Source organism: Neltuma alba, unplaced genomic scaffold, assembly GCF_004799145.2.
Source record: "Neltuma alba isolate B1F8T4 unplaced genomic scaffold, ASM479914v2 tig00011222_pilon, whole genome shotgun sequence".
Classification (NCBI taxonomy): Eukaryota; Viridiplantae; Streptophyta; class Magnoliopsida; order Fabales; family Fabaceae; genus Neltuma; species Neltuma alba.
Window position 1 is genome coordinate 61,723 of NW_021635944.1, and position 25,378 is coordinate 87,100.

General features: G+C 39.7%; 1 protein-coding gene across 1 annotated transcript in view; it reads left to right on the forward strand.

The window, feature by feature from the left end:
* The first annotated feature begins 496 nt into the window (after window positions 1-496).
* The window catches only part of LOC114762583 (peroxisome biogenesis protein 5), a 30,313-nt gene continuing 5,431 nt past the window's right edge, over window positions 497-25,378 (forward strand). The window contains exons 1-12 of the mRNA XM_028952088.1: window positions 497-758; window positions 939-1,070; window positions 1,160-1,334; window positions 1,921-2,114; window positions 3,196-3,447; window positions 5,023-5,139; window positions 16,638-16,805; window positions 17,734-17,924; window positions 18,207-18,453; window positions 18,624-18,708; window positions 19,061-19,170; window positions 21,579-21,803. Coding sequence (XP_028807921.1) covers window positions 636-758; window positions 939-1,070; window positions 1,160-1,334; window positions 1,921-2,114; window positions 3,196-3,447; window positions 5,023-5,139; window positions 16,638-16,805; window positions 17,734-17,924; window positions 18,207-18,453; window positions 18,624-18,708; window positions 19,061-19,170; window positions 21,579-21,803 — 2,019 coding nt within the window. The 5' untranslated portion in view covers window positions 497-635. The remainder of the gene's footprint in view (window positions 759-938; window positions 1,071-1,159; window positions 1,335-1,920; window positions 2,115-3,195; window positions 3,448-5,022; window positions 5,140-16,637; window positions 16,806-17,733; window positions 17,925-18,206; window positions 18,454-18,623; window positions 18,709-19,060; window positions 19,171-21,578; window positions 21,804-25,378) is intronic.

Below are 25,378 nucleotides of genomic sequence, written 5' to 3' on the forward strand. Positions count from 1 at the left end.
TAGCTTTGTAGATCCTAGAAAAGAAAAACAAATGTTGCACCATAGATGAAACGATTAATTTTTTCTAGACATGATAGATATTTGACAAACTAATAAAATTGGTGCTTCAGATGGTAAAAGAATTGTGCTCCTTCAACGAGATTGGATTTCACGCTATAAAAGAATTGAAAGGTTCGTATTCAATTTAACTTAATTCTTGTTATTTTTAGTAAAAATAATGTAGATTATAAAAATTAATTATAAGTAAAAATTCAATTCAAATAAAAAGTTTAAATCAGGATCCCCACAGTCCAGATTGGAGAATTCAGATCTCATCTTTATACCCATCCAGTGTTGCGAAAATCTCAACGGTTCAGATTCATTAAAGAAATTTTGTTCCCCAGTGGTTAGGGCTCAAATAGTTATTACCATTTGTGAAGTAAATACGACAATGATAATTTCTCAGAACCGGAACAAAATAATATGTGGATAATAATACCAATCACGTGGGGAAACCATTCGAAGACGGCTCGGGGAACACGGTTGCCGAGCTCGTGCGGGCGGAGGATCGTAAAGAAGAGAATTGCAGGATAATCGCTGTGATATCACATCGTTATCAGCAGCTTGTATTGACTGAATTTGAAAAAGCCGGAGCTATGGCGATGCGGGACCTTGTTACTGGTTCAACCTCTTGCCCTGATCCATCTTCTTCTTCCTCTGCTTCTAATCCCCTTGGAGGTTTGGCCACCGCTCTTTTAGGCACTTCCTCTAAGACACAGGTGGGGTTGGGTTATTCTTCATTCACGTAATAAAGTAATTGTTTTTCCCTTTCAATTTACCAACTTTTCTGTTAGAGGAAGTGATGGCATGTTCATATTTGAATATGGAGTCAACTGTTTTGATAGCAGTTGTTTTTAGTGACCTTATTTATATCGTATCTGGACTTCTTATTGAAACAGGAGAGGCTCAAGGAGATTCCTGCAACTACTCCTACGAACTCTGGCCTTCAATTTTACTCAGAGGCTCGTCAAAATTTGAATGAGCTTCCGGGATTGGAATCTGATAAACCGTTTGCGGATGGTAGCTCTCAGGTTTGGTCTTCTTTCCATTTTAATTCTCAATTTTTCTGTGTCTTCCTCTGGCTCTTGATGACCTTAAGTTTGTGAGCTGCTTATGACAGGGCTCACAGTTTTTCCATAGTTTCCGGTCAGCTGATCGGGCAGGCTTCGAGGATACGTGGAATGAGATACAGCATCTTCATGGGCCTCCGGCTCAAGGTAGAGTCGGTCAGTTCCCAATTTCTGAACAGGACATCTTCAACGATAAAGTAGATTATGTTCCGCGACTATTGGATGGTAATTCCAGTTCTTTAATCTCTTCCTTGGAAGCGTGGCGCAGGGCAAAGTCCTAAAATATTCTCATGAAATATGAAGTATCGCCCAGTGTCTAGAGGACATGGGTCCATTCTTTACAGATCGCTTCAGTTGAGCTCTACTTTTATCACTAAAGCCATCCATGTTTAGTATTCATTATTCTAGTAATCAAAATTCCTCAACTTTAGTGCTTCAATGGTGGATATAATGGCAACATGCCACCATCTACCATGCGAATGTACCTGGAAAAAAGAAGAAGAAGAAGAGAATATTGGTACTTTTATGAAGTAGCATGTTTTGATTGGCCACAATCAATATGAGATAAAACTAATGGATTAGTTCTTTAAGGGTGTGTTCTCTTGTTTTATCTTTTTTTAGTTTGTTTGGGAAGAATTTCTAATGGAATGTGTAATGTTGGAGTTGTCAAATTGGAGCTTTACTTAAATTAGAGCCTCCAAACACCCCCCGGGGGGCCAATCTCGGCCGACGGTGATGTAACCTTTTGCTGTTGAGTCTTTGAGATGCCTATCCTAAATACTGAAATTCCTCTTGTCTCAATCAATGTCAGGGACACCACAGAGGGTTTTATCCAGCTTTTTGCACTCCTTTCTTGACAGTGGCCGTGGTGGAATCCCTTTTCATCCTTCTCCTCTTCCATTATTGGGTTTGTCTGAAGGTGATAAACAATGCATACGTGACCGTAGCAGTATAATGGCCAGGCATCTTTTTGCAGATAAAAGTGAAGAATTCATTAATGCCCAAGTAAGGAAGTTCAAAATCATGCATGCCTTCATCTTCTTCTCCTTGACTTCTCTTTTACTAACCTGATTATAGTATGCATCCCTATGTAGTTCTCCTTCAAGTATTGAACTGTTTTCATGAGTTAAAAGGGAGGTAGTTAAAGGTTGGAGTTCAGTGTTTTCAGAGTGAGCTTCCTTGAGCACTAAGGCAAGGTGCTCAAAAAGCTTATTGAAACAAACTGCTGCAGCCTTTATCGGGCTTTTTCTTGGGATCTTTTCTGTTCTAGTTGAATCACGCATTGGGGAATCACATCATGTTTATCATTTTATTTGTCAGTAGTCAAGTTGCAGTTTTTTGTTATGTTATTTTTTTGTTACTTACCCATTCCTTACTTGGCAAGTGCTTTCTATATAATCTACAACCTGAAGGAACCTTTTTGGTAAGGGCAACTTTTGCCTTTGGCTACCTTGTTCAAGCATCAATTGTGGTTGAGCTAATGTTTAGTAAGAATGGGAGTGAACATTCATCAGAATTAAGTAATGAAGTAGTAGATCATTATTGGAATAGCTTCTCTTTGATGGAAACCAACTGCTTATGCATATTTAATTTGTAGAGTGGCCACTTCCTCTGGGGCTATTTATTTGGCATCTTTTGTAAGATTTGGCTGTATCTAGTGAATCTGGACCAGTTTGATGTAGCTTAGAGATATTGCAAAGAAGGAGGAAATATCACGCTACCTTTACCCTGCTGTCCTCCTCTCCTTCAAAGAAAAAAGTAATTATTTGTTTGGTGAATTTTTCCATATATTGAGCTGACCTGACCTCTGGTATTACCAAGTTGAGTAACAATTTGTATCACTTTATGGTTTGTATCCTTGATGAAATTTTTGCTTAGAATAAGGGAAACTCTTCCTTTGGAGTATGCGAACTTTCCATATGTAAAGCATGTCATGTTGTCCAAGGCACTTATCTCCACGGGCACTCGTTTATTATTTTTCTACATTTGTTACGCTGTTGTACTGAAATAAAATGTGATCATCATCCTTTCTCTTAAATTTAATTGCTCGAATTTTGTTTACTCATCAAGACTATTTACTTTTCAGTTAAATGCACTCCTATGCTCGTTGGATATTGAAACTAACACTCATGATAAGGGACATGGGCCTGGAAGATTTCGGGAACTTGAGGACTATTGGAATGAGTCCCAAGGTAACTTGCAACCTGCTGCTCATGTGGCAGATGGATGGATTAATGAATTTCATCAACAGAGGGAAATTCATGCTAATCCTGATGCTTGGGCTCGTTCTTTCGAGCAACAACATGGCGTGAATGGCTGGGTCTCCGAATTTGAGCAAGTGAGAAACTCTTACGATTCTGTTCTTATGTGCTTTATTTAACGATACTAGTGTGCTGAACTTTCTGATACCATTCTATATTTGCATTGCTACACTGTTTAAATTGTGAATTTAAACTAGTTTGAGATATAAGAAGCCATTGGTGGACCTTTACCTAACAGTTCAAACTTCTTGGTTAATGATTCCCAAATATGGTGCATTTTGTTTGATTAATTGTTCAGGAATTCAAATTTAGAATGAGTGTTTTTATCAGGTTTTGGTTTTGATTTCTGTAATTGAGAAATTGAGAATCATTGATCTGAAGATTGCATCAATACCTACGTAAACCTTCTGCCATCATGCATATGCGATAATTGAGAATGTTCAGGTCTTCATCAGATCTTTTTGGCTCTCAATGATTTTTTTTGTTCTTCTAGCATAGCCATGTCATCACCCCAAATCTTGATAACCACTTCAACACAGATTTCAATTCTTCAAGAAGTCTATGTGCAAGGATTCTGTTTTCAGATTCTTTGCGGTGTTTGGCTCTAGGATTATATTTTGGATATGGAGAAGCAATGGGCAGTGTTGTGCTTGTTCAACTGACTTTTCTATTTTCCTTTTGTTTTCCTGGAGGTTATTTATCCTTCTTATTTGTACTCATCTAGTGATGCTTCTGCTTTCTAAAATGTTTACCAGCTAAGATGATATGCTGCCGCCCTGAGCCTCTAGCCTAATCACACACACACACACACACACACTAACACACTATGATGATTCCACTTATTGGGGGAAATCAAGTCTACTTTTCGGTACTTGAACCTAAACCAAAGAGAAGTGTTCAAAACCATAGAGATCAATAAATACTCAATCTAATTCAAAGTAGGGTATACAACACAGTTTTGCTCATCAAATTTTTGCAAATGATTCTACAGCTAGTGTTATTTTTCTTATTGTCTGCACTCGTTTTGAATGTTGCATATTGGAAACATAATTCATTTTGGCTCTAATGAATTCATCTGGACTTTGATAACGTATGATGCATGTTAACTAGAAGCTGTCCCTTGCAATGCAGAGTAACAAATTACTATTTGCACAGAAATTTAACAATAACCATCTTTTTTAATTTTATGCATGTATTGTATATATTTATCTGTTTAATATTTTTCTTGTCTTGGCGTTTATCTAATTATTGGAACATCCTAAAAGGGTAGATTTTGAATGCATGAAGTATACTAATAAATATTCCTGATATGGGGCATCTTCAATAATATACAATGTGCTTTTAAGTATGGGAGAATTACAACAAGTCCCAAGGAAGGGAAATAATTATTAAAAAGTCCCAATAACAACCTAAGCAGTTTGTAATGACAAGTTTTAGAGTAGAGCATGACAACCTCTGTGACTTATCTTGTAATTATTTTCTTTCCTTGGGACCTTATTGTAATTTTCCCTTCAAGTATTGTTACATTGTACATACTCTCTTCTGCTTCTCCCTTTTTTCCTGCTATTGTTGATATTAATTTCCAAAGCTTTATATGTGATTATGTTCAGTTAATTTTTCTAATTAATTTTCTCTTACTATTTGTTCTGCAGTCTCAATTGTCGTCTGCAGGTCAGATGGGAGGTGCAAATTTTCCAAACTTAGCGGCAATGGAACAGACTCGTTTACTTGCAAGTACACTGGCACAAAATAATGACCCTAAATTTCAGGTTTACTTGCTTCTCATGACTTGAATATTTTAGTGTTTCATGGGCATGTAAATCATGTTAATATAAACATTCAGACATCCATTGGCCCTAAATTTATGTCAAATTGGGGAGGTTTATCTTAAAATAAATGCTGTAGGCAGCATTGTCTTCTTTGTTATCGCTGTTGAAGGTACTTTCTATTTTGATCATCATTGGCCGTGTCACCCTGCCATTGATCATTGCCAAGCTCCTGCAATTTAATTAGTCTAAACAGCATTTGATATCTTGTGTCTAAGACTGGGAAAGTAGTGATCAACTCGTGACAAAAGAATTATTCATTAGAAAGTGTAATATAGGAATAAGAAACATAATAAAGCACAATTATTTGATATACTTACCATTTGTAGCTAAGTAATTATTTTGAGTAATTCACTCTCATATATTATTTCATATGATAGGCTACAATATATAGAGTCCGGATGGGTGAGGGAATCCGGTTACAATCAATCAAAATTGAATTACAATTAATTAGAGATATAGTAGCACATAATTAGGGATTGATCTTGTAGTTAAAATCATGGGTAGAGATCTGAGAATATCATGGGCTTTCTAACACTCCCCCTCAAGCTGGAGAGTAGATGTCAACCATTCCCAGCTTGCTTCGAAGCCCTTCAAACTTGACTCTGGCCAAAGGTTTGGTCATGATGTCAGCAATCTGATTAGATGAGCGCACATAGTTCAAGTTGATGATACCCCCTTCTACTTTCTCTTTGATAAAGTGCCGATCAATGTCGACATGTTTTGTTCGGTCATGATACACCGGATTCTTTGTCATTTCAATACTGGCTTGGTTGTCACACCAAAGTTTCATTGGACCTTCATAGGGAATTCTTAGTTCATTCAGGAGTCTGATCACCCACATTCCTTCACATACCCCCAGTGCTACAGCTCTCAGCTCAGCTTCAGCACTGCTCCTTGAGACCACGGTCTGTTTCTTGCTCCGCCAAGTGACAAGGTTTCCCTAAACATAAGTGCAATAACCTGTGACAGATCTCCTGTTATCCACAGCTCTCCCATGATCTGCATCAGTGTAGACCTCTATGTGTCTTGTATTTCCCCTTTTAAAGAATATTCCTCTTCCAGGATTGAGTTTGAGGTAGGTCAGGATTCTATACACTGCTTCCATGTGTTCTTCCTGAGGTTGGTGCATAAATTGGCTTACCACGCCGATTGCATAGCTGATGTCAGGTCGTGTATGGGTCAAGTAGATCAGTTTTCCCACAAGTCTTCTGTACCTTTCTGCGTCAACTGGTATTCCTTCTGGTTTAACCTCTAGATTGCATGACTCTTCCATAGGTGTTTCACTCGGTTTACCCCCAAGTATCCCTGTTTCGTGGAGTAAATCAAGTGTGTATTTCTATTGGGACACACTTATACCCTTTTTAGATCTAGCAACCTTCATTCCAAGAAAGTACCTCATTTGTCCTAGGTCCTTCACTTGGAATTCCCTTGCCAAGGCTCTCTTGAGTTGAGCGATAGAAGCTTCATCATCACCAGTTATGACTATATCATCCACATACACAATTAAGATCGTTACCTTTCCAGCACTGTGTTTGACGAAAAGGGTATGGTCCGCTTGACCTTGGTTGTAACCAAATCTTTTAATTGCTTTGGCAAACCTATCGAACCATGCTTGTGGAGACTGTTTCAGGCCATATAATGACTTCTTCAGTTTGCAAACCGAATTGGGTGGAGCTATTACTCCATTTGGGACTTCCATGTATACTTCCTCCTCTAAGTCTCCATTTAGGAAAGCATTCTTTACATCCAGTTGATGCAGGGACTAGTCAAGGTTGGCGGCTAGGGATAGGAGTACCTGGATGGTATTGAACTTTGCCACTGGTGCAAACGTTTCTTGATAATCAATCCCATAAGTTTGTGTGTACCCTTTTGCAACTAATCTCCCTTTGTACTTGTTGATGCTTCTGTCAGGATTGAACTTAGGGGTGAAGATCCATCTGCAACCCACTGCTTTCTTCCCCTTAGGGAGTGTGGTAATATCCCATGTGTTATTCTCCTCCAAGGCTTTCAACTCTTCGTATGCTGCATATTTCCAATTAGGATCTTTCATGGCCTGTTGAAATGTTTCTGGAACTTTTACCTGTGAGCTATTCACCACAAAGGTTTGCATTCTAGTAGACAAATTGCCGTAAGAGACAAATCTTTGAATAGGATGCTGAGTACATGACCTTACCCCCTTTCTAAGTGCAATAGGCCATCCTAGCTCTTCAGGATCCAACTCCGGATTGGAATCATGTTGCTGCCTTGGAATGGAAGGAACTCTACTACTCCTGTCTTGTTCTCCTGGTTGAGACCCTGAGTGCTCTGTCACCCCTGCATCAATCTCAGCATTCGTTTCCATTGTGTGAGGATTGTTTGTGGGGCTTTTGGGCTGTTCTGGTCGAGGTGTAGGTTTTGGGTTTTCTGGTTCAGGTATTTCTTCTTGTGGTATGGAGGGTTCAGGAGGGTTAAGATGTGAGTTGGTTTTAGGTTCAGGTGTAATTAGCCATTCTATTCTATCACTCTCCCCCTGAATGGGTAATTTGGGATAGTATGCATCATCCTCATAAAAGACGGTGTCTTTGGAGATTATGAGTTTTCTAGTAGAGGGACAATAACACCTATAACCTTTTTGGGTGGAGAAATACTCGAGGAAAATGCATTTTTCTGCTCTAGCACCCAGTTTGCCCCCATCATGTTTATGGACAAAGACAACACACTCAAAGACCTTTTGAGGGATGGTATTGATGATAGGTGAGGTTGGGTAGGTCTCAAGAAGTTTTTGGATAGGGGTACTGAAATTGAGAATTTTGGAGGCCATTCGATTGATAAGTGATAGGAACCAGAACCGAATAACTTAAATACTGCCTCGCAATAATATTACTCCGTTCTTCCTCTTAATGAAACAGGGAAGAAGTTACAAACAGAAAAATACAGTGTGTATCACAAAATGATTCCTAGACCTAGCATTCGAGAGGCTAGCACTCTCCTCACCAAAACACTCTTCAAAAATGACCTCCCCTTCCCGGGGGTAACCCAACGACTATATGCTCAGCGAATAAAAATGGTCAACACAGTCCCCCAGAATATCCTAATACTAACCAGGTCTACAGCACACAAAACATCCTAGGTTACTGACACTTTCTCCAAAAAGGTAGGAATTGTAAAGTCAACTTATAAAGCATCACTTCCATTTACTTGCATCCCCTTCTGTCTTCGTGAGTAGGTCTGTCCCGCCTGTGTGGTCCTATCATTTCCCACCCCTAAAAGTCTCACCTTGTCCTCAAGGGGAAAGTTAGGAAACTGTTGGGAAATGGTTGCAGCGTCTTCCCAGGAATTCTCAAAGTCTGGTAGATCTTTCCACTTGATGAGCACTTCCAAACGACCATTTGTTAGCTTCCTTACTTTGCAAACGTCCTGGGGTTCCACCTACAGCTCCATTTGCTCAGATAGAGTTGTGGGAAAATCGGGGGTGGCTATTGCTGGTTGAACAGACTTCTTTAGGTTGGATACATGAAAAACTGGGTGCACTCGGGCTGTAGGGGGGAGTTCTAATCGATATGCCACTGGCCCAACCCTTTCCATGATCCTAAAAGGCCCATAAAAGCGTGGGCTAAGTTTTTCATTGACCCTTTTAGCCAAGGCGTGCAATCTGTAAGGCTTGATCCTGACATACACATGCTCTCCTATCTCGAACTGCACATCCCTTCTATGTTTATTGGCTTGGTGCCGCATCTGTTCTTGAGCCTTCAGCAAGTTTTCCTTGAGCGTGGCAATGGTTGCATTTCTGGTCTGAATTTGCTCATTTACAGCATCAACTGTTGAACTTTCATCATGTAATTTGAGGAATGTAGGGGGATCTCTACCATATACCGCTTTAAAGGGTGTCATATTGGCTGCACTCTGATGCGTTGTGTTGTACCAATATTCAGCCCATGGTAACCACTGCACCCATTGTTTTGGTTTTTCACTCGTGAAACACCTCAAATAAGTTTCCAGCCCCCTGTTGAGCACCTCTGTTTGTCCATCGGTCTTCGGATGATAGGCAGAACTGAGACAGAGTTGTGTACCGGCCTGTTTGAACATTTCTTTCCAAAACAAACTCACAAAAATCCTGTCTCGATCCGAAATAATGGTTCTAGGGAACCCGTGGAGTTTAACCACCTCCTGAATAAAGACATCAGCCACGTCCTTGACAGTAAAAGGGTGGGTGAGGGGTAGGAAGTGAGCATACTTGGTGAGCCGATCAACTACCACCAGTATGGTGTCATACCTCCTTGATTTAGGTAGCCCTGAGATGAAATCCATACTTATATCTTCCCAAACTCCTTGAGGGATGGGGAGTGGCTGAAGCAACTCGGCCGGTGTAAGGGCCTGGTATTTGTTTCTTTGACATACTTCACATCCGGCAACATACTGCTGGATATCTCTTTTCATGCCCTCCCAATACACCACGTTGGATAACCTGTTATAAGTGCGCAAATAACCTGAGTGGCCCCCCATTGGTGAGTCATGAAATTCTTTCATCAGTAAAGGAACCCGTGCAGAATTTTTTGGCAACACCAGTTTTCCTTTATAATGCAAACACCCTTTGATTAAGCTATATCCTTCAACCCCCTTGCTGCTCGAAATAACTTGATGCAGGATTTGGTTGAGTTTAGGATCATTTTGGATTTCTTTTTCCAAATCTTCCATTTCTGCATACTGCCACAAAGAGAATCCCATCAGTTCAGCAGATTCTTCTTGTCTTGAGAGTGCATCAGCTGCTCTATTCTCCTTCCCTGGCTTGTACACAATTTCAAAATTAAATCCCAATAACTTAGACACCCACTTCTACTGATTCTCTTCCAAGACTCGCTGCTCTAGCAAATATTTTAGGGCCTTTTGATCAGTTTTAATCTGAAATTTCTGTCCCCACAAATAGTGCCTCCATTTCTTGACTGCCATCACAATTGCCATCAATTCCCTTTCATAAACAGAGCAGTGTTGGGCTCTTGTGGACAATTTCTGACTGTAATAAGCAATCGGTTGCCCTTTCTGCATCAAAACTGCCCCAATTCCCGTCCCTGAAGCATCGGTTTCCAACTCAAAGGGAATTGTGAAGTCGGGCATGGCTAGCACTGGTAGACTCGTCATAGCAGATTTGAGTCTCTCAAAAGCCTTAGCAGCTTCACTGGACCATTTGAAGGCATCCTTCTTGAGTAAGTCAGTTAAGGGGCTCGCAATCTTCCCATAATTCTTGACAAATCTGCGATAATACCCCGTTAACCCTAAAAATCCCTGCAAGGACTCAACATTCTTGGGCTGTGGCCATTTCATCATGCTCTCAACCTTGGCCGGATCAGCTTGCACCCCTTCCTTTGATATAATATGGCCCAGGTATTCAATCTTTGGTTGCATGAAGCTGCATTTTGCAAGATTGATGACCAGCTGATTTTCCTTCAAGACAGACAACACTTTCTCCAAATGTATCAAGTGAGCATCGTCATTGATACTATAAACAAGTATATCATCAAAGAACACTAACACAAATTTGCGCAAATATTCTCTAAATATATGATTCATCAAGGATTGAAAAGTGGAAGGGGCATTAGTAAGACCGAATGGCATCACCTTAAACTCATAATGGCCCTCATGAGTGCGAAAAGCTGTTTTGTGCTCATCCCCAGCTTTGATGCGGATCTGGTGGTACCCCGACTTCAGGTCCAGTTTTGTGAATACGGTTGAGCCTCTAAGTTCATCTAACAGCTCATCAATGGCCGGGATAGGGAATTTGTCTGGTACGGTAATCTTGTTCAAGGCCCGGTAATCAACGCAGAACCTCCAACTACCATCTTTCTTTCTCACCAGTAGCACTGGACTGGAGTATGGACTGGTACTTGGCTGTATGATCCCGGCTTGCATCATATCTCTTACCATCACCTCAATTTCATTCTTTTGGCGGTGCGGGTAACGGTAAGGACGCACATTCGATGGTTGTTCTCCAGGTTTAATCATTATAGCATGGTCTTGCGGTCGGTTCGGTGGTAACTTGGTCGAAGCTCGGCATACCACTGAATACTGTTCTAACAAATTCTGCACTTCCTTTGGTATATTCCCATTTTCCTCCAAGTTGTCCTCTAGGTTGCTGTACTCGATCAAATACCCTTCCCCCTTCTTTTTGATCGCCTTAAGCAGCGATTTCAAAGAAACTTGGGTGCGTGAGAGTGAGGGGTCACCCATAAGGCAGACCCGATTTCTTTTTTCTCCAATCTTCATGGTTAGCAACCCCCAGTTCACCTTTACCTCTCCCAAGGACTTCAACCACTCCACTCCTAACACCGCGTCCACTCCGCTCAAGGAAAAAGGGTCGAAGGTTTGTACCACTTCGAGTCCTTGCACATTCATCCTTACTCCTTTACACCTCTGTTTCCTACGTAACGTGTGCCCATCGCCTACTGTGATGGAGTATTCAGCAACCTCATCTACCTCCAATGGGATTCTGTCTAGCAACTCCTCCGCAATGAAATTATGAGTGGCTCCACTGTCGATGAGAATTACAATTTCTTCCCCTGCCAGTCTCCCACGTACTTTCATTGTATGGTTACTACCAAATCCCGCCATGGAGTTTAGAGACAATTTCATTCGGGTAGCCTGATTGTCGAATGATGACTCTTCTTCATGCTCGCCAACCTCTCCTCCGTCCTCAGTTTCTTCGTCCAAGTCCAGTATGATTACTTGCAGATTTTTGTTTCGACAAGTATGAGTCGGCCCATACTTTTCTCCACATTTAAAACACAACCCCAATTCCCTTCTTCTTGCAATCTCAGAATCTGGTAGCCGGCGTGAACTCCCACCCCTTTTGACCGAAGAACCGGTCGCGGAACTCGTCACTCTCGACTCCCCTGGTTTGTTCTCAATCTTCCTCACGTTGTCTGAACTCGCGAGGGACGTTGCAGAAGCGAATCCTCGGTTGGGCTCTGGTACATGTGTGACACGCGAAAAGAAGGGCTGGCTGGAGTGGGCTTTTGATCCCGTGTTCGGGTTGTAGGTTCGGTTGACCCGAAAGCCCATTATTCTCAGTTTTTCCTCCACGCAAATGGCTTTCTCCATTAGGTCGTTCAGCGTCGTCACCTCCGTCAGCTTCAACTCGGCTCGGATTTCGGCTTTCAAGCCATTAATGAAAGCTCCGATGAGGCACTCCTCTGTTGCGTCTTTGAGTGGAGCTGAGAGGCGCTCGAACTCTTCCACATACTCCACCACTGAGCCTTCTTGATTAGTCGCAAATAGGAGTTGGTATTCGCCTCCTCGTTGGGCCGAATGGAATCTTCTTAGCAGCTCATGCTTGAACTCTGACCAATTTCTCACCGGATATCTTGTCTCTCTCCACTGGTACCAGTTTAGAGCCTTGCCCTCCAGGCACACCACCGCTGCAGCTAATTTCTCTTTTTCGGTGATAGCATTCACGAAGTAGCGCTCAACGCGGAAGAACCAACCAATAGGATCCTTGCCAGCGAAGATCGGTAATTCCAGTTTCCTGTAGTTAATTGTTTCCTTCGTGCCCCGTCCAAAGCTATCGGCTTCCTCCTCTTCTCGCTGCGGGCCCCCTTTTACTGACTCCTCAACGTGCTTCTGCATTTGCTCTAGTGTAGCGTCCATCCGTAAAATCATTTCTTTGAGAATTGCCATCTCTCTCGACATTCTCCCCACCTCTTCTCCCAACTCCTTGACTCCAGATTGGGTTCTTTCAGCCATAGTCCACCTTTAGGATCGAATGGCTCTGATACCAAATGATAGGAACCAGAACCGAATAACTTAAATACTGCCTCGCAATAATATTACTCCGTTCTTCCTCTTAATGAAACAGGGAAGAAGTTACAAACAGAAAAATACAGTGTGTATCACAAAATGATTCCTAGACCTAGCATTCGAGAGGCTAGCACTCTCCTCACCAAAACACTCTTCAAAAATGACCTCCCCTTCCCGGGGGTAACCCAACGACTATATGCTTAGCGAATAAAAATGGTCAACACAGTCCCCCAGAATATCCTAATACTAACCAGGTCTACAGCACACAAAACATCCTAGGTTACTGACACTTTCTCCAAAAAGGTAGGAATTGTAAAGTCAACTTATAAAGCATCACTTCCATTTACTTGCATCCCCTTCTGTCTTCGTGAGTAGGTCTGTCCCGCCTGTGTGGTCCTATCAATAAGGTAGGCTGCGGTTAGCATAGCGTCTCCCCAAGACAGGCTGGGAACATTTCTTTCCATCATAATGGCTCGGGTTACTTCTAAAAGATGCCTATTCTTTCGCTCGGCAATTCCATTTTGTTGAGGAGTATAAACACATGAGGTTTGGTGGTGGATTCCCTGTTGTTCAAGAAATTCCCTAAAGGCTCCACTCATATACTCTTTAGCATTGTCACTTCGCAGAACTTTGATGGGAGTTTGAAATTGGGTTCTCACAAAGGAGTGAAAGTTTTTGAAGATTTGTAGGGCTTCGGATTTCTCTTTCATAAGGTACACCCATGTAACCCGGGTATGATCATCAATGAATGTAATAAACCATGCTGTGCCTGTTCGGGTTTTAGTTTTGGCTGGTTCCCAAATGTCGGTATAGATCATCGTAAACGGTGTAGTGGGTTTGTAAATATGTTTGGGATAAGACGCACGAGTTTGTTTGGCAATTTGACAAGTTTCACATTAGAAAGGTGAAGAATTTTTATTGAATAAAGTTGGAAACACATGCTTCATATAATCAAAGCTGGGGTGGCCTAATCTTTGATGCCACAACATTACATTTTTATTCTGAGAATTGGAGCTAACCATAGCTTTCCTTGCTTCTTTAGTCTTCATATCCTTTCCTTCAAAGTAGTAGAGTCCATCCCATTCTTTAGCAATCAAAATCTTCCTCCCCAAGGTCGAATCCTGAAAAACACATTTAACATCATCAAAAATCATCCGACATACTTGTCCTTTAGTCAATTTGCTCACAGATATAAGATTGCAAGTGAGAGAAGGAACAAACAAAACATTATGAATTTCCAGATCATCAGAAAGAGCCACAGTGCCAACACCCTCAACTCTAGTATATAGGCCAGTTGCTACTTTTACTCTAAGGTTTTCATGGGAGTATTTGAGAGTTTTAAAGAGGGACTTGTTACCAGTCATGTGGTCTGTCGCACCGGAGTCAACAATCCATGTCTCATCACTAGTTACCATTGCATTAAGGGCAATAATAGAATTACCTGACTGGATCAAGTTTACGTTGGGAACTGATTTTGATTTGTTTTGCTTTTCAAGCATCTTACGAAGCATTTGAAGTTCTTCTCTGGTCAAATGGTCTCCATCATCACTTCTTTCCTCGGAGGAGGTGTGGTGGCTCTTTCCATCTTGTCGTTGTTTCTGTCTCCTTGGGGTTGGTTTTCCATGCAGTTTCCAGTATTCATCTCTGGTGTGGCCCTTCTTGTTACAGTGATTGCACCACTTGTTCCCTCTTCTTTCAGAGCTCTCTGATGTTTGGGAACTTCTTGTGGCTAATGTGGAGCCATCTATTGGAGTTTGGTTACCTTGAGTGAGGTGTCTCCGGCTTTCTTCGAACTTAACCATACTGAAGACTTCAAATAGGGATGGAAGGGGTTTTAGACCCATAATTCTGCCTCTCACTTCTTCAAAAACATCATTCAGGCCCAATAGGAAGTCATAAGTTCGACCTTTTTCAACTAGTTGTCTGTAATAATTAGCATCATCAATATTCTTCCACGGATGTACTTCAAAGAGGTCCAATTGCTGCCATATCTTTATCAGGGTGCTGTAGTATTGTGTTACAATCAAGTTTCCTTGCTTTAGATCCTTGAGTTGCCTCCTCAGATCTAACAAGGCAGCAGTGTTGTCTAATGTAGCGTAAGTGCGTCTAGCAGCATCCCAGATCTCCTTGGCTGTGCTTGCAAGGAGGTATCCCTCACTAATTTCGAGAGTCATTGAGTTGCATAGCCAAGACATCACCTGATTATTTTCAGCGAACCAGGTGTCAAAATTAGGATCATTATGTGCCGGTTGTTTTGCTTCTCCATTGATATACTTCTCCTTATGCTTCCCACGTAGATACATTAATACACTTTGAGACCATTGAAGATAGTTGCTGCCATTTAGTTTGTGAGCCACCACCATAGCTTAAGGTTCAGTGGCTGTTGTCAAGTCTGACACTGAATCAGATGTTCTAGAGGGGGCCATTGGTGAAGGAGAGTTACCTTGAGTATTTGAGGAGGTGCTGGACATAAGGGCCATTGGAATGGTACCTTTGGTGATTGGGGTATTGCGAACAGACCCAAAAAGAGGTGGAAAATCTGATGGGTTCATCTTCTGGGCCGAAGAAGATCCTACGATGGCGCTGGCGACGGCGCGTGGGCTTCACGCGCGGCTCCGTTTGACGCCGGCTTCTGGGGATGCGCTGATCGGCGGTTTCCGGTGAGAATTGGAGGGGCGGTGTCGGTCACGTCCTGCTTCTGGCTTCAGATCTGAGGACGCCTCACTCTCTCTCTCCTCGCTCTCTCTCTCTCTCCGTTTTCCGGCGGCGTTTTAGGACGGGATTTTGGGTTCAGACCGAACCCACTGCTCTGATACCATGAGTAATTATTTTGAGTAATTCACTTATATATTATTTCATATGATAGGCTACAATATATAGAGTCTGGATGGGAGAGGGAATCCGATTACAATCAATCAAAATTGAATTACAATTAATTAGAGATATAGTAGCACATAATCAGGGATTGATCTTGTAGCTAAAATCATGGGTAGAGATCTGAGAATATCATGGGCTTTCTAACAGTAGCTCATGATAGAAAAGTCTCTGTAACTCATGATATAGAGATCTCTGTTTCCTCACGCTTATGCATGTTCTTCTTCCTCAATTTTCTTCTTCTTCTTGTTTTTTTTTTGAAAACACTGCGGCACCTGGCTGTGTCCCATGACTTGTTAGAAACTTTTTGAGTTTGGCTGGATATTGATCCTGCTTGGTTGAATACAAGAAGCCCCCTGAATTGGTTTTTAGGTTATTGGTTGGGGTGAATTTATTAACTTTGGTGACTAGAACAGATTTTATGGAAGGTGCTTGTTCTTTGTTCGGTTGAAACAGGAATTGAGATGCATAAAAGTTGTACAGTATAGCTTTCTTAAAGAAACAGAGTGGGAAGAAAACACAGTATCTCTTGAATCTCCTTGCTTATACACTCAAAATATTCTTTTAAAAACCTTGTGCTGAAAGCATCACATAGATTATTTGTTTCATGTGCTTTTTATTTTTACTGTGTTTTATCCTTTTTCCTCTATCAAAAGGATATCCTATGGCCTTCTGAACTAGTATTGTATATTGCCTCCCGGTTTATGATGTTTCTTCTGTGATATTACCTCCCGGTTTATGATATTTCTTCTGTGATCCTGGTAGAAACGTGACTAGCATGCTTTTATGGCATGCAGAATTCAAAGTTTCTTCAGTTTGTGTCAAAGATGAGCCGCGGTGAACTAATTATCGATGAGAATCAAGTGAAAGAGACTGCATTACCTGCGTCTGGTGATTGGGCTGCGGAGTACCAACAACGTTTTGACAATCGACATACTTGGGCTGATGAATTTTTAAATAATAAGGCATGTATAAATACAACTATAGTGTAGCCATTTTGTTCGTTCTTTCTGGTAGTAGTTTAAATCTGTGGCATATATTACATTAAACATATTTTCTTAAACAATCCCCTTTTCTTTGGAACAACCACTATTCCTTTGCATAATGCGCTTAATTTTCAGAATTTTTTTTTTTTTGGGGGGTTATATTGGCCTTTACTAGAAGGAAGTCAATGAGGAAACTAAACGAAGTTATAGCATGGAGTTCTGTGGTAGACTATATTTCTAGATGGTTAATTGTTGATAGATGGGGATGGAATTTTGGCTGTCATTCTCAGTTTTGAGTAGGAGGCACAAAATGAGTTTTGGTGTTTTTATGAGTTTAGGGGTTGTCTGGCTTTCAATTTCTTTATGAAGAGATTGCTAACTCTTGTGCTCATCCTTAGTAGCAGGATGATTTTCTTTGCATTTCTATTGATGTATTAGATTAGTGTTGTGTTTTTTGTGGAGAATGCCGGATGACTTGAGTGATCTCTCATACACCAAATAACAAATGCTGTTTTTCAGACAGATTACAATAATCTTCTGCCTAGAGGCGGTTGTTCTCTTTTAGGCTAGTTTTGATGTAATCCAAATGGGTCATATCCTCGGTTCTAATTTTATCACTTCCATTCTCAGGAAGGGCCTCTTTTGGATTATCGTGTTTAAGGTCTTCACTTGTTACTTAGTGTTGTGTTGGACGTTTTGAAAACCATTGTGCTTTTATTAAACTCTTGACAATCAATCATGCAAGTTCTTGGAAATTCATTTGATTACAATTATATGTTTTTGGTTATGAATTTTAAATGATAAAAAAAGTTTCAGTTCAAGCTATTTTAATTTACACTAATCGGAATATGAGGTAGTAAATTATTCCTAGTTATTGATGTAGTTTTGGCTGCTTATTGTGTTTTAGGTTTCAAATGTACCTGAACAGTGGGCAGATGAGTTTACAACAAACGAGAAGCACATATCAACTGATGATCAGTGGGTAAATGAATTCTCCAAGTTGCACGTTAATGATTGGGCAGAAGAATTTGGAGCGCAGGTTGCTAAAGGAGTGTTTGGAGAGAATTCTGCTGATGAATGGGCACAGGCATATGATGAGTAAGTTAAAATTAATTGCCAATATTTTCCCCCTTAAACGAGTGACTCAAGTATAAGTCGTTCTCTCTTCTTCCCAGAGATGCCTAAATTACGTGGCCCTGTACTCTGTTCTGAAAATGTACATAAACTTTTCCTACAAAAGTACTCTCAAGAATAATTTGATTTATTTTATCATAACTTGTCAAAAACTGCATATCTTAAAATTCTAGTTCAATGTTACTTGTTTATCATGGAGATCTTGGCCTGAAATTGATCACAATTTGTTTTGGGGATCATTTGAAGGTACATAAATGAGCAGGTTGCTGTTAGGCAACGGCCAGATAATTCAAGGGGCGTCTATGTCTTTTCAGATTTGAATCCTTATGTTGGCCACCCTAGTCCATTTAAAGAAGGACAAGATCTATTCAGGAAAGGACTTTTAAGTGAAGCAGTGCTTGCTTTGGAAGCTGAAGTCTTGAAAAACTCTGAGAATGTACAAGCATGGAGATTGCTTGGTGTTGCTCATGCTGAAAATGATGATGATCAACAGGTTCTACCCTCATTGATGATAAGCCATGAAATTTATGTTTATATTGTGAACTTTATACCCTCAACAGGTTAATCGTTTTTTAATTTTGCCATGTTACATTAATCTGTCACTGTGCTTTAGACATTAGAGAATTCACTTTAAACGGTAACTTACTGTTAAAGTCTCCTCAGGCTATTGCGGCAATGATGCGTGCACAGGAAGCTGATCCAACAAATCTCGAAGTTCTTCTTGCTCTTGGTGTTAGTCATACAAATGGTCAGTGACTGCATGTTTCCTGTTCCCGGATAAATAATGAAACATTGAGCAGAAAAGTTAACAAAGGCTCAAAGCTCGTTAATCAACCATGCTTTTAGAGTAGACCACTACGTATTTCTAGGTTTCTAAACATTGTTTCTTACAGTGGCTTAAGGTTGAAAGTACAAGGATATTAAATGTTTTTTAATTTCATTTTTTTTTTGCTTTTACCTATTCAGGACAATTCCTTATTTTGCAATTCATTAATGTTTCTGTTAATTCGTAGTTGAAAGTATAGATGAGAACAGCTTGTAGACTTTTATATTATGATTCTTAGGTCAAAAATTTTAAATTTATTCAACCACACTTGCAGAGCTGGAGCAAGCTGAAGCTTTAAAATTTCTATATGGGTGGCTATGTAACCACCCAAAGTATAGAACACTTGCACCACCAGAGCATCCAGATTCTTTGTTTTATAATGATGTGAGTGGAATCTATTTCTTTCTGATGTTGTCCATTATTATTATATCTATTTATTTAGTTTTGCAATTTGAGAAATCGTCATACAGAACACACAATAGTAAGATGTAAGCCTATTGTGACAGTATGGCAGAAATGTGCTGCCTATGTAGTTGCATCATCAGATCTAAGCTCATTGGACTAAAACTTGGCTAACTGCCATATTAGCATTTTAACAACTTCGCAAAGCATGACATTTGTTTAGTCCGAATTCCATCTTTGTAGTTAGAATTTTGCAACTAGAATTAGATTTTCTGTCGTACTTATTTCTTCTCCATTTAGTTTCACTTAAATGGCATGTTAGTTATATCTCAAGCTAAGAAACCTCGATAAACTAAAAATATTTGTAACAAAAGCCTTCCCTTATCAAGATTTTTCTTATGCATTCTTTCTATTCTTGTTATACTTTTCATGGTCCCAGGAAGATAATATGGGTAAGGGAAGAGTTTTGAAATGTAGTTGAGCTATAACTTATGTGAGTCCTCTTATTTATAGGGTAGATAGCAGGCAAGGTGTAAAGGGTTCATAACTGCAAAATAATATCTCGTAAATTTATAATGTTATCTCTCAAAACTGCAAAATAATAGATTTATTACCTACAAATCATAGCCCACTAATCAAAGAATAAATCAACCTAAATTTTAGGTGATCTATTTACTCTCTAGGGCATCCCTGGCATCCCTCAAGATTAGAGCGTAGAAGTCGTGCACCAAGCTTGTTACAAATATGAAAAGTCCATGGTCTACTTAAAGCATTAGTGAGAATATCATTTAGTTCATTGAAATTGATGTAGCTAGTGATGTTTATCCTAGACTAGATTGCATCATTTCTCTGATGAAATGACAACAACAAATTTCTCTATGTTTAGTCCTCTCATGAAAGATTAGATTGGAAGCTGTAGCGGAGCTTGATTCTACATATTAATGCCCTTTTGTTTAGATCGACAAATTGAAATTATTGAAGTAATTGTTTCATCACTCAAGTTCCCACGTTGCCAATATCATCGCACGATATTCAGCTCCATACAATATAGCTATTACGTCTTTTTCCCTTTTGTGGTTTTTTCCCCCCCAAGATGCTATGTATCCTTCAAAGAAGATTCAGTAACTCTCAGGGGACAAACCTTTTTCTAGATGCCTTAAAGTCATATTTGAGAATATATTTCATTCCATCCTAGCTATTGGGGTATGGTGACTGTAAGAATTGACTTATCTACTCTTACAACAAAGGACATATCTAATTGAGTGGTTGTAATATAGATTAATCATTCATCTATATCTATCTAGTTGCACTGACGAGAGTAATACTAGTTTGCTCAAAAAGAAAAAAGAGTAATAGTAGGAAGTGAAAAGGAGGAATATCAAACATGAGAAGTGTCATAGGTGTAACCAAACTTGTAGCACTAGGTATAGTGAAGACTTTTTTCTGATAACATTCTCCGTGGTTCAGTCACCATGGTCCCCACTGGTGTTTTATCGCTGTATTGTGAGGCAAAAATGGAGACTCCTGATGGTACCATATCATTTTATAGATTGGTCAGCTGTTGAATCTTAGGAGAAAATTATGTAGGGAGATGCTTGGTCAACTGTGGCAGGGTGAGATGCTGGTGGGATGATGTTTTGAGCTGCAATCAATGGTCAATGACTAGTTGGGATCGCCTAGGATGGTTAGTGAGGCATGTTTGACAATAAGAAATGAGACATTGCAGTTGAAATGATACTCAATCACTAGAGAGGGAGGCCAACAAAAAATACTGAGGCTCTAATAGTTTAGAGAATATGGAACAAGGAAAGAGTTTGAAATGTAGAAAGCTTTGGCGCATGAGACTTCTTATTGATGTGAAAAATACAAGATGAAGCATCAAAAGCTCATAACTACAATATAGCATCTCATCACTATAATGTCTCTCATAAGTCCTGATTATAGAAAGATATCTCTATTAATTATACAACAGTATAGGAGAGATTTAAACTGTAGTGGCTGCATTGCTTACAAGGCCAATGCTTTTGCTCAATTCTTTTGGGGAGTTCTGGACCCTCCTCGATGTTTTGCCGCATCTTTACCAGTCCTCCGGTCCTCCAGTGTATGTTCAGCCACTATTCCAACTATCATTGATTATTCTCTATCCACTTTTCTGGTAGAGCTTCAATAGCTGTTTTGGTGATTCTCCAGCTGCTTTGGTTTATTCTTAGACTCAGTCTGTTTCCTTTGGCTGTGCGTCATTCTAGTTGCTCTTTTCTCTGGCTGAAAACAATCTATAATGAAGTGAATAAAAAATTAATCATCATGTAGCGCTTAGTTGACTTCTTTCGTTTCCAGCTTGTGTTTTGTTGGTTAGAATTGGGGAAGATTGATTTTCTTTTCTTGAGCAGGTTGCCAGATTATTCAATGAAGCTGCTGTAATTGCACCTGATGATGCTGATATTCACATAGTTCTCGGGGTCTTATACAACTTAACTAGGGATTATGACAAAGCCATTCAATCATTCCAAAGAGCATTGAAACTTAAGCCACAGGATTACTCTCTCTGGAACAAGCTTGGTGCAACTCAAGCAAACAGCGTTCAAAGTGCTGATGCTATAATGGCTTATCAACAGGTACTTTTTATAGAATTAATCCCCATATGGCTTCATTAACCTATGAATCGTTTTGAATGAGGTGATTTCAGTTTAAGGGTAAATTACACTTATTCTAAAACACTTACATATCAGTTTCTCTCTCCACTTGTGCACTGGATGATAAATACTGTGTCTGCCCTTTCTTTACCAACTCACTCTGAACATCTTTTTGGTTCGTATTTCCCTTTTTCTTCACATAATTATCACTACTAAGTCCATTAGAAAACTATTAAACAAGAGACTATGCAGTTTTCAAATTAACTTTTGGTTCTAGTAGTATAAAGGAAAAAAAGAAGTCAAATTCCTTATTTTTCTTAGTTTTCAGTTTGAGTTATTTTGGTTTTTCTAAGCAAATATATATCAGTGCTTATCCTTTACCTCTCTTTTCTTCATTGGTCAAATGTAAGGGGGTTTTGACTTTCCTGCTTCTAGGCTTATAAATAGATGTGGCCAGGTTTTGGGGATGCAGAATTAGAGCAGACAATGAGCATTCATTCCCTGCTTCTTAAGCTGTAGAAAGCAAAATACATTAGTTATCTATATAACAAAACGGGAAATGGAAGATTAACATCACCCAGAAGTCTAGAGAAATAAAATTTATGTATAGAAAGTTAAATGAAAACTTGTGGACGTGAATAATAAAATTGACAAAAACAAATTCTGTCAAATAACATCAAATTCATTTAAATCACTTCACCCAAAATTTCATTCATGAAATTCAAAATCAAAAACTACATACTATCTGATATTTTTTTTTGCCTGAACACGCTATCTGATTTTCTAATAGTAGACATTTTCTAGGGTCGTCTTTAAATTAGTGAGTGGTGACTTTTGACATATAGACAAATAAGACTGGTCTAATAGCCGTTTTGCTTTGGTTTTTTTTTATTTTTAAAAAAAGTCTTTTTTCTTTTTCTTGTGTATTATTAGGTGAACATGATTTTAGTAAGCCAAATGTTTTCATTAACTTGAGTTAACTTCACTAGAATATCCCATTAACGTTAAATAACTATATCATTTAGAATTCGTTGTGGTGGAGCATAGCCGTTAATCATATCCAACTTGTTACAAAGATAGTCAATCTGAGCCCCATTCAAAGCCTTAGTGAGTAGATCACCCAATTGATCACCAGATCTCACATAGCCTGTAGAGATGAAGTTTTCTTGATCTTATCTCGAATGAAGTGGTAATCAATCTCAATGTGTTTTGTGCGTTCATAAAACACAAAGTTGGAAGCTATATGTAGAGATGCTTTATTATCACACCATAACTTTGCCGGCAATGAAGTTTTGAGACCAACTTTCTTCAACAATTGATATATCCATGTTATCTCACACATAGATTGTGTCATTGCTCTGTATTCTGCTTCAACACTAGATTGGTATACCACATTTTGCTTCTTGCTTCTCCAGGACACCAAATTTTCACCTATAAAGACACAATATCCTATAGTGGATCGTCTAGTAGCTTTTAGATCCACCATGATCCGCATCACAAAAGCATTCAATATCTATTTGACCATGATTCGTGTATAATATACCACGACCCGGGGATCCCTTCAAGTAATGTAAAACATGCTCTAAAGCTTCCAATTGATCAACAGTTGGTGATGCCGTGAAGTGGTTGAGCACACTAACTAAGCAAGTTATATCTGGACGAGTCACCATGAGATAGTTCAACTTTCCAATTAGTCTCCAGTACCTTTCAGGGTTTTCAAATGGTCTGCTCTTATCAGCATCAAGTGGATTTTCAGATGGTATGCTTCCCTCTGCATCTAGTAGTGGATTAGGAACCATAGGAAAACTACTTGGTGTAGCTCCTAGTTTTCCAGTTTCTTTTAGCAAATCAAGGACATATTTTCTGTGTCAATAAAATGCCTTTCTTACTCTTCATAACTTCAATACCTAGGAAGTACTTCAACAAACCCAAGTCTTTTGTTTGGAAATGAGAGTGAAGAAAGGACTTCAATGATGAAATCCCTGAGACGTTGCTACCTCTAATCACAATGTCGTCAACATACACAACTAAGAGAATCATACCAGCATCTGTTCTTTGACAAAACACAGAGTGGTCCCATTTGCTTTGACTCATGCCGAATGTCTAGAGTGCAGTACTGAATTGTCAGACCATGCGCGGGGACTCTATTTTAAGCCATATAGGGATTTTCTTAGGCGACATACTTTCCTATGCTCCCTCTAAGCAACAAAGCCAGATGGTTACTCCATGTAGACTTCTTCAATTAGATCACTATGCAGGAAAGCCTTTTTGATATCCAATTGGTGGAGTGCCCAACTATAAGTAGTCGCCATAGAAATGAAGAGGTGAACAGAAGACAACTTGGCCACAGGTGAGAAGGTTTCAGAGTAATCAACTCCATAAGTCTGGGCGTACCCTTTAGCAACAAGACGAGCTTTAAGGTTGTCAATAGTACCATCGGTTTTTGTTTTAACAGTGAACACCCATTTACACCCAATGGCGTTCTTTTCCATAGGTAGATCCACCAACATCCAAGTACCATTGCATCATGCCAACCTTGATGAGCTAAGGTTTCATGGAGTGTTCTCGGAATAGTGATAGAATCTAAGCAGGTAACAAAGGCACTAGAAGCAGGAGACAAATGAGTATAAAAAACAAAGGACGAAATAGAATGGGTGTAAGTACGTGTACCTTCCGTAAGGCAATGGACAAGTCAAGTGAAGGGTCAGGCACTGGAATAGGATTTGGCTTAGACTCGGGGATATTCTCAGGAGGTGACTCAAGAGTGCTCACAACAAGATCTGTCGATGAAGTGGAAGATGGAGGGCCTAGATCTGAGTTGGCAACATTAAGCTCCTTGGGGTGCCTAGTATAAACCTGGGTGGGAGGTGGTTGAACTGGGGCTTGAGCTAGTGGCGGAGGTGCTTAAGTCGGTGACAAAAGGACAGGATAGACAAAAAGATTATCCTCCTCTTCAAGAGGAGAAGGAGGAGAGGAAGTCGAAAAGTACAAAGTAGACTCATGAAATGTGACATCTGCAGACACCAAATAAAGAAAAACATCAATATCCCTTTTAAAGTCTAGAGTACCCAACAAAGACACACTTGAGAGATTTGGAAACTGTAGGTCGCACATCTTGGACAAAACAGACACATTCAAAAATCTTCGGATTAATTGGAAACAAGGGTTTCGAAGGAAAGAGTCGTATAAGGAATGTGACCATCAAGAACAGAGGAAGGCATGCGATTAATAAGAAAGCAAGCAGTAGAGATGGCATCAGTCCAAAAAGGTTTAGGAACCTTCATTTGAAACATAAGTGCCCATGCTACTTCAAGTAAGTGTCAATTTTTACGTTCAGCAACATTTTGAGTTGGAGTATCTACGCATGATGATTGATGGAGGATACCATTCTAAAGCATATAGGATTGAAATGAAGTAGAAAAATATTCTTTGGCATTGTCACTTCGTAAAGTGCATAAAGAGACTCCAAATTGATTTTTAACTTCAGCACAAAAGGTACAAAAGTGAGAAAACAATTCTGAATGATTTTTCATTAAATATAACCAAGTGGTACGAGA